This window comes from Idiotropiscis lumnitzeri, chromosome 5 (assembly GCF_059441095.1).
Source record: "Idiotropiscis lumnitzeri isolate Australia: NSW breed Sydney's pygmy pipehorse chromosome 5, RoL_Ilum_1.0, whole genome shotgun sequence".
Classification (NCBI taxonomy): domain Eukaryota; kingdom Metazoa; phylum Chordata; class Actinopteri; order Syngnathiformes; family Syngnathidae; genus Idiotropiscis; species Idiotropiscis lumnitzeri.
The window spans coordinates 9,227,091-9,245,385 of record NC_142395.1 but is presented as its reverse complement, the minus strand read 5'-3'; the positions used below and the strand labels follow the sequence as shown (position 1 = coordinate 9,245,385).

The following is an 18,295-nucleotide window of genomic DNA, read 5'->3' as shown; positions in this document are numbered from 1 at the left end:
AATGAAAGTGTGCGATGTATTTTTTTCTTTCTGATCAGCTATAGAAATGTAACTGAAAGTGCATAGTGGACACCAAAAGGTTATGTGCCGCTGCCAGCATATGACAGTGCTAAACTCCAGAGCGGCAATGTGTAGAAGAAGCACAGCACTCTTACCAGAGACATACAGTACATAACCCAGGCATGAAAATGAAAATCAGGGTGAGAAGTATACAACCCCTCTCCGGGAGTCTCGGCATATTTAAAAGTATCAATCTAATGCATTTTGAGAGAAAAATAAAGTAGAATTAAAATGTAAAAATTGTAGCCAGGCCTATGTGTGTGCAAAGTTTGGCAAATTTTCATTTATGTTTAGTTCCTTAAAAATGGGATTAATTATGAATAGTAATAATAATAATAATGCCTACAAACACAATAGGGACGTTGCTGCCGTCGCTGCTTGGGCGCTAATTAAAAGACAATATCACTTTTTAATAAAGTATCTATTTACGCATGGTCACATCATGCTATATAAGCCCGGTTGGGAGGGATTTGGTTTCTTTATAGATAGCTAGACAGACAGACAGACAGTCAGATACTTTATTCATGAGGGAAAGTAGATTTGGTTGCTCCGTAGCAAAAGTGTAGTTATTATGTGTGAAATGGATGGTGAAAAAGATGATAAAATAAGCTCATAAAGGCAACATTTGCAGCAGTAGGTTCACCCCGCATCTCACCCACACACGTGCACGGATGCGTGCATCCACACAAACCGCAACTGTGATACGATGATGATTCATGACATCAACCACAAAAAGACTTTTATTCCAGCCACAAGGTTAATGGTTTTTATTATTAATATGCTCTTTAAATACTGAATCAGTGTGCGATTTGTACAGAAGGAGGAAGTCACGTTGTTGGTGTAGCGGGTTAGAACTAGCTCCTGTCGAGGCAGATCGCCACAGGACTCTGACAGCTCAAAGTTTTCTTTGTAAATGTTATTTAAGATAAATGAGTCCTTCAGTTCAGTTCCACCACCTCCCCTTGACGCTAGAAGTAGACACGTTTGCTCACAACCACTGCGGGAGTTGAGTCACGTGGCCCATTGAGCGACACGACTATGAAAATTCATCCACTTGTTGGACTGAGGGCTATGTTTTTATCAAATTCAAGTATCCGGTCAAACGAGAACACATGTTCGCAGTTCAATGATAATCTCTGAAATACCAAAATGCCTGTTCCTCCATTGGGTTCAGATTTTTATATCTCACACCAGAGGAGTCTGTGCCTCAGCACTCATGAACCCCACCACATGACACTGGCATGCGGTTGAAGTTACAAAGATGGAAAGCAGTGAAGGAAACCAAATTCCCAAAGTACATGTGTGATATCAAACGTCATCAATGATGAAACCACATGTGACGGGATTTCCTATCATTGCCTTTTACAGGATTATGATCTGAAATTAAGATCAAATGTTTGGTGCCTGTCCAGCAACCACATTCCGACAACAAAAAGCAATATAGTGGTAAATGTATCTGTTGAAAGAGAAGCGCCATGCTCCGCGTTCTCGGGTGTTCTTCCAATATGTATAGGAAAGGGCTGGACTCACATGCTCTAACATGAACACATGTGACCTCCTATCCAAACAAATAACGGAGGTGCTTGGGTTACAAAACACACACCCTCTATGAAGATTACCATTTGCTCTACTATTTACATGGAAATGACTGTGGCCTGCTAAATTGTATTTGCAGGATATTTGAAACAATGTCGTTGTTGATGGAAGTTTACAATTACAGAAGATTATGTAATATATCACTAGCACATTTCCACCATGTGCTACAGTTCACTTTGGTTTTCCAAGGTAGAGTCAATAAACTTGGATGGGGCTTGCGTTTCCACTTAGAGGATGGATAAGTGGGATGGCAATATTGGCTATCGGAAGAGTGTAGCATCATAGCTGTACAGCAGCACAGTACTTTTACTACAACTAAGTATGTGACAGTATACCATATAGGCTATATTATAGCTATGTTCACACTGTAAGCTATGATGACCAATTTAGATGTATTTTTTTTTTGTTCCATCCAATGATTTTATTTATTCAATCAAATTACAAAAACAAATTACTTGTAATTAGATTATGCAGGTAGCTAAAATGTCTCTTGATAAATTGTCCAAAGCTTCTGCTGGACAGAGGGAAACATGGAAAATACATTAGCAAAGAGGAAAAGTGAATGGAAGAAAAACATTTACTCTGTTCGATAAATTGAAACTTGTGGTTATGAAAATACCAAAAGTAAAAATGGCATTCAGGGAGGGATATTGTTTGGGTTTCTGCTGTAGGGTGTTCCCTTAGTCTTTTTAGATGTGAAAAATAAAACTAGCTCACTAGAGTGTAGATGTGTGAAATGATGTGATGTCTTTGGTATGCGTCCTATGTCCCTAATGCTGCGTGGGTGTTTGCTTGGACTCGACACAAGCGTGGGCTCACACAAAGTGCAGTGGCATTAGTGGCTGCCGTGTCATCTTGGTTTGCATTTTTTTTCCCTTCAGAAGCCCCTTTTACCTCAGGACTTTCTGCACTATTGTCATTGTAACAGGATTGCTACACAATTCGTCCACTTACATAGCTCACTGACTGTGTTTGTCTCAACTACAAAGAGAGACAAATTCCTTGAGTGTGTTTTTTTCAACCGACTTGGCCAATGAAGATGATTCTGATTCGAATTAAAGACACGGTCATTTAAGTTATCGTATGATAAGAGTCACAATAATCATACCAATAATGCACAAAGCTACACTAACAATGCAGTGTTTGTAACTTTTTCAAACCACATAATAAAATCGTTCACGACTTGACAGTTCATAACGGTCTTTACAAAAACAACAGTCAATCTGCTACCTCAAACCTGAACAAAACCAAGCCAAAGCATTTGGCTGTTTTTTAAAAAAAGGGTTTAGATTGCTATACTTGCACAACTTTGTTAATATGTATTTTGTGTCAAAGCAGGAATGCACCGTATCAAGATAAGAACATGTAAGAGTAATAGTAGTAAAAGTTAGACTCATAAAAAGATTGCTGCAGGATAGGAGTGCGGAATATTTTAGCGGCGGGCAGCCCATGTTACAGGTCATGACAGTTTCTGCTTGCTGTACGCCTGCTTGAGTCAAACATTGTCAACATAAAATCCAGAAGACAGGTCCAGACACACATTATGTGCCTTCGATTCCAATGACTCACTTCCATGAGGACATTTACAATGCTGATGAGAGCCGTCAGTAAAAATGGCACCAGTTTCACGCTTTGGCTGGCTGCTGAGAGGAAACAGTGCTTGCACTTTCTAAACAATCACAAACTGAAGGGATGGTTGGTGGCAGGAGGCATGTGGGTGAGCAAAAGTAGAACTGTTTGTTTGTGTAAACGGTGAGCAGAAGGTGTAATATTCCAAGAATCCAGAAAGCGCAGACTTGGAAACGTCAGTAAAAGGTTTGTGTAAAATGAACTGGAGTTGAATGAATGAAAACCAACGACTGATACTGGTTTTCCCCACAGGCAATACTGTGTCAACAAGGCTCTGATTTGTGACATGAGGCTGTAACTGACAGACTTGTTTTAGCCCTATCAACACGTGACTTTTGTGTGAATAGCTGAAGAACGCAATCTGAATTTTAGAACACAAATATTGTAAATGACGGTAAATGAACAAAGATAATGTTATTAGGGTATTTTAACAGATCCTCTCTGAACATTGTGCGATGGATCGTTAGTTTGTCAGTGAATGTTTGTGTGTGCAACCCAGTGTGACGTCTCAAAGCCAAAGAGCCGGCTCAGACACAGCAGATTGAACCTGACAGACTTTAGATGGAGAACAAAACAAACACGGTGAGGAAAGCCCATTTATTCCGAGGGACACAACCATGTGCACAGGTTTAGGACCCTTTCTCTCACACATGAAAAATTGTACACCCACCCCTCAAATCTTTTGACAAGGACCTTGTTCAAACTTCAAACTTTAAAATTAAGTAAAAACATGAAGACATGCTCTTGAATTTTGTGGGAAGTTATCTGACCCTGTGGTCATTGAGTGTATATAAATGAGAAGGAGTCGGTAATGAACCAAGTCGGGGATGGCTAAAGAAAGGGCAGTGTTGCTGGACAAAGGGGCAGTCAGGGTGTCTGAAAAGCTCAGGGCAGCTCAGAGCGTCTGGGCCCCCCGTGACCCCCACCCCTATTGCCCCTCTCCTCCGTCTGTCTCACTCCCTACAGGCCTACGTCCATCTTTGCACTGAGAGAAGGTTTTTTAGGGGGACGGGCTGGGATGGGGTCGGGGTGGTGTGTATGCTAATGCATTAGTCTTCTCCAGTCTTTGTAAATTCTTGAAGCTCCTACTATCAGAGTTACAGACTAATAAAATTTCGCAGAAGGCTGATGTCCTTTCGTGACCACACAACAATTTTTAGGGAGTTTCTGATGCCTGATACACTGGATTTCTAGTCCTAGCATATGTGTTGAATAAGACAATACAGATAAACGAACAGGATTCAAGGTCTGGTGACTAATGGGTTTTTGGTGACTGATGAGTTTTTGGCTCATTTGCCTGATTTCTGTGCAGGCTACGTGTGTTCAGTCCCCATTCAGTGAAAATGTGAGTAGAGTGGTGTGATGTAACGATATACCGGTATATAATGGACCACGTCTATTTCCATCCATAGTCTAACTATCATTAGATTGCTTTTGTAACTACTGCGAAAATATGCTAGTTTCTTTACCTCCGCATTGTACTTGTTCTGATGGAGATTTCTTTTTTCATTCATTTGATGTTCAGACAGCTACCCTTGGTCTTCAGAACAAGCTGACCATCTTCAGCACATTCATTCATTCGCATTTCTACAATATAAATAACTTGAAGCACTCTGTTGTATTTATTTAAATTATTTACACTTTATGGGTATTCTCCGGGTACTCTGGTTTTCTCCCACTTTCCAAAAACGTGCATGGTAGGCTGATGGAACACTCTAAATTGGCCCTAATTGTGAGCGTGAGCGCAAGTGGTCGCTCGTCTATGTGTACCCCGCCTACTGCCCGAAGATAGCTGGGATAGGCTCCAGCACCCCCTGTGACCCTTGTGAGGATGGATGGAAACAAACATGCATACGTAAAATGAATGAATTCCATTTCTCTCAGAAGACAAACATTGCAAAGTATTGGTTTCCCTTCAAATACCATTGAGTTGAGTTTACATTCAAGCAGAGACATTTCTTGAGGTAATTGCCATGTAAAGCAACTACAATAAGTGACAGAGTTGTTTTGTGTCTTTAAGTGTCAGGTGGTCTTGAAGTCCATTTTCTCATGTGGTGGAAAATATTTCATTGTCATGAGGAATTGTAGTCATTCACTCGAGTCTGTCCAGGCTGGCCTGCTGGTGTACAGTACGTCTACTGGTTTCATATGTCACATTTGGCCAGCCGTCATTGGTCCCAGCACTTTCCAACCCAATGATATCACCTGTGGGACAGAGTCAAGTTGGCTTTCACTTTTCTCTCCCACACAATTATTGCTTCTTTTCCCTCAGCATCCCCTTCTTTTGTAAGGAATAGACACATCTAATAGCTTTTCCAGAAAGAGTGGGAGGAGGGTGGGAGGTGTGTGTGGAATAAGTTCCTTTCACATCACTTGCACAACTGGAGGAATGTACTTAAAAGCCAAGGTGTGTAAACTTTACACGTTTTTTCCCCCCTGAAATTTAATAAAATGACACGCGTGGCATGTTAAACCAAATAGAGATCAAATCCAAAAACAACTCATTTACAACAATGACGATAAATGATGTAGTATGCAATTGAAATAAAAAAATATAAACTTAGAATATTTGTATCCTGCCTCTGCTTTATGGTAATAGAGTATATTGCGAGTAAAAATACGACACGCCGAAGACTTTCCTTTCTCATGCCACCTCCATTTGTTTTTCATTCTCAAAAACATCAATTAGGCCATAAATGAGTTTGCTGCGAAATCTTGTAGACTGCACGACGCACCTTTAATGCAAGTTGATGACCAGAGCAGCCTGTGACTTTCAAAATAAAAAATGATTGATTATGAATATGTTCCAGATGGGATCAATAAATTAGCTCAAATGCCAAGCAGTATAGTAGGACAAATGGTAGACACGTTAGCCAGGTCTGCAGGCCAAGGGAAACCAAATTTAATTCATTATTTTAAACGGCAAGTCATCTACAATGGAATATATCATCCGACATCTGTATAAACTATCCAATTACTTGAGTGACATTTCCATCCAGAAATCCAAGAAACTGATACAATTGGAGTTCACTATAAGACGAACGAGGACGTATGATTACATTTTAGGGGTGGGATTAAGGAACAATAATCTACTTGATTTTAATTATGATCAGTAATTTGAGATGTAAATGTAAACGCCAATGGTATTTCCACAATGTTTCCGGTAGTAATACATTCATCGATTCACATTACGCCCAAACAGTATCTTATTGTCAAGAAATATTTTCAGTGTGGCAATAAATCTAAATTTCAACTTAAACTTAGTCTTTCATGTATCAGAAACATAAGACATTAAATATAAAAGACATCAACAGCCTTTCTGCATTCAACTTGAGCAACAAGAATTTTTGCATGCAACATAATAATACAGCAAATTCATGGCTGTGCGTTAGTTGCTTTTGGGAACAAGACAATGCCTTCTTTATACTCGTAGAAATTTCAAAAGTGTTCCAACTAAAACGGAGACAACTCAAGAGGAACCAGTTGAACTGTAAACTATATTAAATGTTGATTAATGTTCTCATCAATTTCAATACATGTGTTTGGCTGGTTCACTTGTTCAATAATAATCCTCGTGAAAGAAAATAAGAAAGAAAGATTTTAAGGACTTTATCTAGTTTAAAGACCTTGTGTGAGGTTCAGAAATGGCAAATCAAATATTTTAGTAAATACACATAATACAAATAATAAAGCATGGAAAAAAACATTTATTTGGTATATTTGGCAAAATAATCCAGAAGTTAGATTCTGCCGAGCGATAAACTCGGAAGTGGGACGTCATACCAAGGGATTTATGGCAGAGCTCAACGTAGAAAGATTATTACACCAGTCAGAAATTCACTCAGAAAGCGAGTGACTGAGCTGCAATATGCTTAGGGCACAAAAGCACAAATTACGGACTTGAACTGGAATGCAATATTCAATTTCCAGTGCTCAAGCGCACCACCGCACCACTTATGTGCATCCCCGATCATATTGAAAGATTCTGCATTTTTTCAAGTTATAAGCTGTTTTACTACTGTATTTGGGGCAGCCATCAAAAGTAACTGCAAATTTTTCTATTTACATCACTCATTCTTAAAGAATGCTGTTTGTCGTCTCCAACAGCCTCCTTAGTGACCCCCATTAACTAATCCTTATCTTTAAACTAACCTGTGACTTTGAAGCAGCAGGCACACTCTCTTTAAACCATGGTTCTTAATGTCAGGTTGTTTTCTTGCACACAGTTGTAAATTAGCACCCAGTGAGCACAAAGGCAGGTTTGTTGTCTGGTGAGCATGTCTGGCTGTATGCAGCTTGTGTACGTGGAAGCACATGTACGCGCGCACCTCCGCAGATAGACGGCCAGGGCAAAGTCAAGGCCAAGCTGTCTCTTAAACCCCTTCGGTACAAACCACACATCAAACAGCGGCCCACACAGCCCCCTGAGTCTTTGGCACCCTCAAAGAGCATTGCCCTTAGCTAACAAACTCAGACTGACAGGCAAATTAAACACATATCAAACAATAATGTATAGGAATTCTCATTAACTTACTACCAGCATTAGAGTTGACCATGCAACCACTTACTGAATCACATTGATTTCTACCCTGACTCATTCACACAACGATGTCTCGAATGACTCAGGTGTGCATCTGAACAACTTGAAAAGAATGAGCATGAATGAGTGCGCAATGGTAAACTTTGACCCCAGTGGTTGGTGTTTCAAAGGTTAATGAAAGCAAACCAAGCCACTACATATAATGAGGCGATAAAGTTGATATATTTTCTTTCCATCAAATATACTCTCCTTGTTTTCATGTCAATTTGATTAGAAGTACTGGCAAATACTGTAACTATTTTCAATTCACTTAACATTTGATAGACCCATCCACATGACAATAAAATGATGAATGATTGGTAAAGCCTATTTCTCTGTCATAGCTATTATGGACAGAAAAACAATATTGTGCTTTTTTTTCCGATAGCGTTGTTGTTTTTTTTCAATATTTTGAATTTTTATACAGTACCAAAAGCTTTTTTTTTTTTAATATCGTCAAACTTCAAACAATATTGTGATAATTATCATAGCATGTCCATATCATGTTAATATAAAATCATGACATTTGGATATTATTACACAAATAAACTAATAACTTTATCTTGGAAACAGGGATCTTGTTTAAATTTCCTAAAAATTATCTCAGTAATACACAGCAAGTTGATGGAAAGGGTTCACCTGTTTGGTTCACCTATGAGGTAATTTCTCAATGGACAATTTTATGACTGTGAGCATAGCATGATCATTGCTGCAGCAAGAATACCGTACGAATGTAAATATTGGATGGACAGGGACAGAACAGCACAGTAATGGAAGACTGACAGACAGACCATGTACCAAGAACCATCCCAGGCAGTCATTCACTGCCTAACGGCGGCGTGACAGGGTCACAGATGCCGCCAGTGTTAGAGATGCCTCTCACCCCATTAATAGCAAAGCCATGCTCAGACAGGCCCCACCAGGGTCATCCCAAGCGAGTTCCAAGTGTCTATGATCAATGCGTCCTGCGATTCCGATCAGTTCATTGGGTTTAATGTACACACACTTAAGCAGCCCACCTACAGTGGGTACTCCTGGTCTGGGCCACTGTTAATATTCGGTTTAAATCTTTATGCCAAACTTGTGAAAACACCTTACGGATGACGCAAAGACAAATTACTCAACAAACAAGTGAACTACAGCCCAATTAGGTAACATAACAAACGAGCGAGCACAAATCCCGACTTGCAGTATCACATCCTACCATCCCCATCAGCAGTTCAAAAAATGAACATCTCTCGCTTTTATTTAAAAAATATGGTATATTCAGCATTGAGAAACTTGTGACAGGTCCTTGAATTGCACTCTGTCGTGAAAACTAACCACAACTAATGCTTATTACAAAACTTTCTATTTTGGAAGCATACCACACCCTCGGTCATCTTTTCATTTATTTGTTACGCTCCGAGCCAATAACACACTCGCCTTTGATCTTTGAGAGTAGCTCCCATTTCCCTCCACCCTCTCCAGTACCAGACACAACACAGGGGCGTGTCTACACTCACTGTGTCTACGACACTGAACTTCTAAAACTGTTTAATGAGACAGACTTTACAACCACTAAATAATGTCCAGACAATTATAAAGTTTCTTGAATACATTCGGGTGAGGGTTACCCCTCACCCTAACCAATATGGGAAGGCATACCTACCACAGTGACTTCTGAAGACTTTTCTTTTAAAACAGAGATGATGACGATTTACCATGACAGAGATTGTGGGACAAGCGCAGGATTTTTGCTTCACGATCATCTTGCACTATCTTGCTCCCTGCTTCTACTCTCTATTTGAATTACCAATTTCAGTGGGTGCAAATACATATAACACACACATGTCCAGAGTCAAGTGCTGTGGCAACTCTGGAAATGTACTGTAATTTCTCAAAATTAATATGCATTTAAAAAAAAAAAATAAATAAACAAAAAAAACAGCCCAAATTTTTGGGTAGTAATATAATGGGACTGAACATCGGTTTAAAAAAAAACACGAAAATTGGCGCTTTGGATACCAGTTGAAAATATGTAAAAATATTTCCAATTTCAAAATTCCAATACTTAACATTTAAAGTTGCAAATTTATACATTATAATGTGTTAATTTAGGCATAGTTTCCCCACGGAATTAGGACTGATTTGTATGTGCCACTAGTGCATTTTCAATGTGCAGGACTTCCAGATTACTTCCGTGTTTATCCTCCAAGAGCCTAACATAGTTTTGAGAAGCATGTTCAGTAAACTGTTTGGTGATATACCTCCGAGTTTACGAGTCACTTTTTTTCAGCTCCACAATAGCATCATTCATGCTGCTCACAAAGAATCATCAGGATGCAGTCATGAGTGGGTTCGTCCCGAATGGGTTCGGGCGAGGAACAAGAAACACGGAATCAACATACAATTTACATAAATGTCTTTCTTTTTTTTTTTTTTTATTCAAAAGGAATTACGGCAGTTTAGTTTATTTGCACTGACACTGCATTGTGCGACGCAAAAAGAACAGCGCCACGGCTAACAGCGTTCAGTTAATAAAAATGACTGCCCACTTAAATGCTGACAGCCTGACAGTTTCTGTTCCTACTGATCACTTTTTAACAACTTACTTGGGCTTCCTCAAGTGAGTTATTCTAGCAAAATCGATACGGTGCTTCTCACGTCACTTTGTCTCATCAACCCAAATTTATGGGGAGAGATTAATCTAAGGAACATACAGTTGTCCTTTTATTTGTAAATGGAATTTTATTGGTCCTCTGTATCTTTAGCCAAGCAAAACAATTTATTTTTCATTTTAATGCAACTACGCGATTAAATAATTTGATAGCGGCAGCCCTAACAAAGAATGCATCTGGGTAAAAAGAACTCAATTACATATTCATTGGATTTTATCTCCCAACAAAAAATTATAATATTTCTTCTGTGCAGAGACAAAATGATGAAGTGCTAAAGCAAGAGAGCAGCAGAGTATCTCCCCCATGAGGCTCAGTGAGAAGAACCAAACATAAATCCTTCCAATATTTTTGCTGCTTCTAATTCCAGCTGATGCAAGGTTACTGCTCTTCAGTGAAACTTCACATTTTTATTTGCGTGTATAATTTTCTGGCATGAATAAGAAATTGAAGTTGATGCTTAACGTCTCAGCAAAACAAAAAAAGTACTTTTGCTGAGACCCTGAGCAATATGTAGGCTACTTTCAATGTAAGTGGCATAACTGTTGTATCTATTGAAAGCATACATTTTTTTTCAATGCTCAGATGTCCCAGTTTTCCTTCAGTCTTTGCACGTATACAAAACATTTCTTTTATGATCTTAAAAGCATGGATTCAGTCTCAAAGATCCTCACACAAATGTGACCTAATTTGTGTCTTGTCAGACAAACAGTGCCCACGCAACAATGTGTGACCAAACACAAAGACCGGAACAAATACTTTAGTCACGCATATGAACAGGGAGGTTTTGGGAAGAGAATCATCACTCCAGTGGAACCAAAAAAGTCAAATACACAACGTGTAAGCCCCAACTGAAACAGATGCCGCTGATACTTCCCAAAACATTTTGGTCAAACTCCAAATGTAAGGTGTTCAACATTCAACATGTGAACCTGAGAAAATATTGATATTGTTTTTACTGTAACTTTTTTGCAAGTATTGAAAACACAAAAGTGTACCCTGATAATTGACTCAATTAAAGTTGGAGAGCGTTTGTCACCAGTTGAACACGATCTCAAGTTGACTGCTCCTGATGATAAAAAGCAGGCAGAAAAGAGGAAGGAGCTAAGTCATTACCACAATTCCACAAGTGCTCCTTGGTGGACGGGCGTGTTACCATCAAGCTTTTAGAGTTTATAAAGAAAAAAAGAAAAGAAAACTGCTTCTCAAACCACAGTGACGTCAAGAGCAAGAAAATATGCAGCCTTGTGGAGGTGCTCAATCAAACCAGGTAAACAGTAAAACACTGTTACTTCCAATTTATTCAGATTTTAACCGAAACTTTCATAGGGGAAATGGCTCGAAAGACAGAAAACCTGGAGTTCAAACAGCCATTGTGGAGAAGCTCATGCAAGACTGTACGTGTTGAAGCGCCATTATTTTCTTTGGGAAAATGAAAAGAAAAAAATGGAAACAAATCAGATGTTGACAAGCATCTTGGAAGAAATTCTATTTAGAATACAATGTTGACTGTAAATCAAAAAACCAGCCAGTCAAATGGTTGTATTCGGTCCACGAGCAGGTGCAGCTACGCCGGCCTGACTCGCTGACTGGCGCAGTAGCTAAGCCTCATCATGGAGTTCAAGTGTCAGGGAGAGAAAGGAGCCGACCTTAACACGGACAGGCCTCAACATGCGGGCAGCTGCTCTTGGCATGCCGGCACGTAGGAGAATTAATAGAACCAGCAACTCTCGATGGGACACTCTGAGGTCACACTGACAGCAGCCAATTCTGATCCTGGGTCATCTTAATGCGCTCTGCCTCTTCCCCTCCGCATTAGTGGTGGGAAATACGAAACCCGGATCACGCCAAACGTTGTATAAATTTCCGAGTAGGCTTAAGTGTGAATGCTGCTGGCCTGGGCCGTACGCTTTGAGCGCGTGATATGCGCACTTGTGGCAATCAAGAATCTGGGAGTGCCCTGTGTACTCTTCAATTTCAGCAAACACATGGTATGTGATTAAGTCTAAATTACAGCCTATATGTGTTACTTTTAACAACTTTGTGCACATTCTGGAATTCACTGTTGCTGACGTTAAACAGTCATGTGACAGGTAGTCGGCAACAGAAATGAGAGCTCATATAGTATTTTGGTTCGCTGAATCATATTTGAATTGTCCAGCAGACTTCAGCAAAACATTGAGCCCAAGTTGCTCATGATGTTGATGGAGTCAATTTGCAATTTGACAGCCATAGTATTCTGCTTCCACGTAAGCACCAGCCATCATTATTGCTGATAAAGATGGGTCAATGAGATAAAATGATAAAACCGCTTTGAGTTCGAAAAGGTAGAATAAGATGTATGAGATGTATGCTTATTAAAAACATAGTAAATCACAATTTCATTGTCTACAGGCTACAACTCCTATGCACAGCATTCGTGGTATCGATGATAGATCACACACGATAGTTGTGCTGATGAGAGAAATAATCGATTCTTCGATGCATCGTAATGCAGATGTAGACTATTCTGACTTGAGTAATACGTATTCCAATAATAAGTTATTAAATTATGTAATTCTAACAAAACAAGACATTTACATACACACAGGACATGCATGTGCCGCAAACAGAATAGCCACAAAATGTTTGAGAAGCAGAGGCATTTTTGCGCAATTTTGCAATGCATTAATAACAGGATATTGGTCTTACCCAAGGGGGGATTGCTGAGCCATATACTGCATTGGTCAAAATAACAAGCCAAAATGACTCTCACTCTAACTTTGGACGCATGAAAAATATGAGATTGAGACATCATTGTAGTTCCTCAAAAATCCCCGTGAGCAAAATGAACACATTTAAGTCCTTCAATAGCGACATGTGAAGCAAAACCCAAAGCTGAACTTGAAAATATGACAAAATTTCTCTCACTTGTGTTTGTCTGTGGCTATAGCTCTGAGGATGGAGGCCACCTCACAATGTGGCAGTGACATTGCGTCACGGAGAAAGCTTAAACTTAATCTTTCTGCGACCCGATTGTGAACTAATGAAATGGAGTGCGCAATCCCTTTGTCACTGGCATGAGACTTGTTGAGTCATGGACACTAGGCAAATATGTAATGACCACAAACTAGTATCATATGAAAATTGCTTCAAACTAAAGATTATTAAGTATGCCAGTTGAGTGAGAGGTTGGAGTTTGAGAGTTTTCCAAACCTTCAAGGATAAATGCCTCAAAATAAAAAAAAAACATTAACATCAGTTTATAGCCTTGGACGCTTTTTGATTCTAAATGGTAGTTTCCACTTTGCTAAAGTGACTCATTATCTTGCTCCCTTCAGTCTTCTCTCAAATAAATGGTCTCCTTTCCGTGGCCCTTTGCCGATATGTTAATAAAGGAAAAGCAGAGGAGTAACAAGGACATAATCCTAACTGACGTCACAAAACATAGACTGGGCCAAGTTACATGAGATGGACCAAATTGTCATACATAACGCAATTGTCTAAATGGAGTCAGATGACAATGACTTGTCTTTTCAGTTCTTACAGTATTCATAATAATAGTTTTTGTTGGATGCCGTGTTGCTGTTTTATGTCTGCTGCAGTAAGTAACTTGAATGTCCACATTTACAAAACAAAGTATGGGAAAAAAATCTCATTCTCAGCCCCTTTCGTTTCCTCGTTGTCTCTCCTTGTGAACCATGTACTACGCACTACTTACTGTACAGCGCAGCAGATTCACGCTCCTGCACGAGCACTACTATTTTCCATCCATTTTCTATATGTCTTATCCTGTTCCGAGTAGCTGGGAGGTGGAGCTTTTCCCAGCTGACCTGAGTTGAAATGCTGACTACTCACCAGTCAATCATAGGGCACACACTGTACAGGGACAGACATCTCACATTCACACTGTCACTGAGTGGGAAGTGAAGCCACACCGCAAGAAGGAAAAGTCAGTTACACCATCAGTGACTTGGCACTACTACCTTGCAGTGGAAAATTCAACCACCCTAAATGTGGCGAGTCAAAGGAAGGGACCAATGGGATTTTATTCATAACGCTCGCTGGTTGTTGTGCAAATGTGTTTGCTCACTGCGCATTGCTGATGTGCCCATAAGCAAGATACTGACCCTCTTGCTACACTGTATCAGTAACTCATTTTCAAGTTGACCTGTAATGCTGTATAAATAATTCTATGAAAGATGTACTGTACTACATCATCACCATCGTGAAAAGGCGGACTACACCTCTGGTCGCCAGCCATTCGCAGGGCATACACAAACACTGAGTGGGAACCAATTTCACACTGTCCACACACAAGTCAGGAAAGTATACCACTATACCATCAGCGACTGGCTCACACACATTCAGTCAAATTGGGAGTAAATTGGGATGATAATCATTTTGTAAATTTTTTCCACTCTATATCTCGTTTCATCGTTCATTCCCCCAACGTAACGTAGATTCTTTCATGTATCGTTTCTATGGGTGACTTTGGTTAGACTAAATTACATGGTTTGGTTGAGCATTTTGTGTCCTGTGTCAAATGTTCTTTAGTTTTATGTCAGTTTTGCAGTAAACTTCAACTGGGTGCAGTCATGGGCCGATAACCGGTTTGACGGTTCACTGTGCTTTTAAAAAGTCAAAGTTTTGAAAACTGCTAATTCTGACTGTCACCGATAATGAGCGCATCTTTTCTTCCTTCTGAAGGGGATGTCTAAGCAGGGCACAGCATGATTGGCTGCTGCAGATTAAAGTGTCCGCCTCTTTAAAGTTAATTTTCAAAAATAGCTCACCAGTGATGGGACAATGTAACTTACTAAGAAGAATCCAAATTATGTATTTCTTACTTTACATTTAGCATGATACATGTTTCTTCAGGACTAAATATTCTATATTTTGTTACAAAATAAAATTTATGATGTTTAATTGAACAAATCTTTTTATTTACCCCAATATTTGCAACAAAAGTCATTTTTGAGCTGCAATTTCAATTCTATGATATTTTTGCTCCCAGTTATCATACCGTCAGAATCTAATATCGGCCCATGCCTAACTGGGAATCACAAATAAACGGCTTGAAGCAAGCATGCTTGGTTTCTTATTTAAAGGCCTCTGCATGCAAAAGAACAGACAAGTGTATTTTATGAGTTAAAATGTCTTTAAAGTGCATGAGATTGGTAAAACTGTTGTAAAAAAATGTCTTTCTCTACCACAAACTTTCAGCTATTGCATGTGGGTCTTAAATGTATCCCCCACGATAAGGGGGTGTTCACTTTATATAGGCCTAATTATTGTGGCATTTTGTTTGGCGGTGTGTACTGTGTTGTGAGATTCTTCCCGGGGCTACAACAGTCCAGCGAAAAGGCCACGATTCAGACTGATGTCAGACAGATTTTCCTTTTTAATTCTCCTTCTCCACCGATGACGTTAGGAAATCCCGAGACAACGAGGCCGAATGAGTCCTTGAGGCCAAGGCTAACAATGTACAAAAATGTCACATCAAATGTAATCAATAAACAAAATACAAATAATGAAAATCACAATTATCGTGTACGCCTCCTGAACACAGTGAATACATCTCTCTACATCTATCGCTCTGCTCTTGTACAGTCCGTTCCTGCTTTCGTAAGTCTTCCCGCTTCTCTACAAACGGCCACAATTCCATAGTACTCTTTCAACGACTCAGGTCATGTGATCATACAATTTCAAAATAAAATCACCTACACATGGTTTTTAAATACAATATCCATCCATCCATCCATCCATTATCTGTACCGCTTCTCCTCACTAGGGTTGCAGGGGTGCTGGAGCCTATCCCAGCTATCTTTGGGCAGTAGGCGGGGGACACCCTGAACGGGTTGCAATACAATACAATGACTCTTTATTTATATAGCGCATTTCAAACATAACGCAAATGAATTAGTACATGTTTTATAACAATTGTATATATATATATATATATATGTATATTTATTTATTTTTTTAATCTCTTATTCTCTTATATTTACCTTCCATATATATCTAACTTTAAACAAAATGAATTTCAATCTATTTTGTATTCCAAAAAATAAACACATTTCCATAAAAGTCACATTCAGTTTCACTTCCGGTGTCAAATATGTGCCTTGGCTCGATAAAATTTGGGAAACTGCCTTGGTGTAATTACAATGATACTGCTGTTGATCTAAAAAAAAAAAAAAAAACAAGAATAAAGAAGCATACACTTTAAAAACCTTTAATATTACTAGAACCGTGTAGCATTTATGCGAGCAGCGTGCCTGTAATCACACCTGTCCTCTCACCGCCCCTGCACACACTTTCCCATCTACCCCAAGCAGCAGATGATCGCATCTCTAAGTTGCAGAATGTCCAAACGCAGTTCAGGGCAGGAGAAGAGTGAGAGGAGGTCAGCCCTAGGCTGAGTTACAGCACTGGCTCATAGCGCCAGAAAACCAAGCAGATTAAGGACAAGTTATATAACTTGGACTCCATTTGAGCCGGTGCGTTGCATTTGTCAATGCACAGCTACAGAAAATGTCCTCAGTGTCTTTGCTACGAGGGTTGAAAAGTAAATTTACTGGCGTGGCGTGGAATATATGGGCGACGATGTGCAAGTTGGCCAACAGCATTAACGTCGGTGTCGAAACCACCTTATTCGCGTGTGGTTAATATACGTCGTAATGTGCGATATGTCATGTAGGAACGAGAAAGGAAGCGGAAACGAGTATGATATTCACAGAAAAGACCAAAAAGCGAAAATAATAGGCGTGTATAATTGAGAGGCACAACATCGTAATTAACCTGCCCTGGCGATGCCAATTGAATTCTTACCTTGGTATGGTGATGCATTTCGTGTTGATATTCTGCGTGGTGATTGCTTTCTCCAGTTCGTCCAGCTGTCCCGTCTTCTTCAGTTTCTTCACCAGACTTTTCACCGCCTTTTCACACCACTTCTCCTCCTGGCCGTTCTGCTCTCCCTTCTTCCAGCCCAAAAGTCGCTTGACGATGGGGGGAGTGAAAGGCAGGATTGACATCTTTTCGCTTGCTCTTGACTTCTTCCAATGGCCTCAAGTTCGGCTGCCGTGGGAATGAAAACCGAAACGAGTTGGCTTTCGCAGCTACCCGGACGGCACGGTTATTTCCTCAATAGGGAAATATTATTCAAGTCTAACAGTGGCATCCCGAGATTTAACGTTGCAGTGAACTCTGTCCGCCTGACTGGAGCTCTCAAAATGTGTGATGGCAGTTTGTAGCGCTGTGGAATTAGTAGCCCTCCGCCAAGAAACCTAGTCCCGTCTACACGTTTTCATATAACTGTTATTTTTAAGACAGACTAATGAATGTCGCCACAAGCGTACTAGTTCTCACCCAAAAAACTCATATCAACACGCGTTTGTCGAAATGCTATGCTCTAATCCTTAATAGTTTTTTTTTTTAATTCAGAGTCGTCCGCGGCGCTGGTTCCGTCGTGCGAAGTCTGCATGAAATGCAAATGCGGGAGCTGCAGCTGAGCGTGTCTATTGAAACTTCAGACTGCACAGCACACCCTTCAAAAGGCCGTCTTAGCAGCTGGACAATTGCGCAACCCATTTCATTTTCTAATGGTGTACTTGGACTCTGCTAAAAACGGACCCTGCTGTGCCAAATTAAGATGTGGCCCTTCCAACTGCAGTTATGCAACACTGGACTAAACACTTATGTAGCATATGATTCCATACATAACAGGGAAAAGCAACATCCTTTTTCACGAATTGACCATACCACTTAGCCTAATATGGTGGACAGGCTGTTC

The 18,295-nt window shown here is 39.9% G+C and overlaps 1 protein-coding gene across 1 annotated transcript in view; it reads right to left on the bottom strand.

The window, feature by feature from the left end:
• LOC148336851 (SMAD family member 3) overlaps positions 1-18,000 on the bottom strand; it is a 29,798-nt gene extending 11,798 nt beyond the window's left edge. The window contains exon 1 of the mRNA XM_088295936.1: positions 17,335-18,000. Within this exon, the coding sequence (XP_088152062.1) occupies positions 17,335-17,537 (203 nt within the window). The 5' untranslated portion in view covers positions 17,538-18,000. The remainder of the gene's footprint in view (positions 1-17,334) is intronic.
• Between the last annotated feature and the right edge of the window lie 295 nt (positions 18,001-18,295).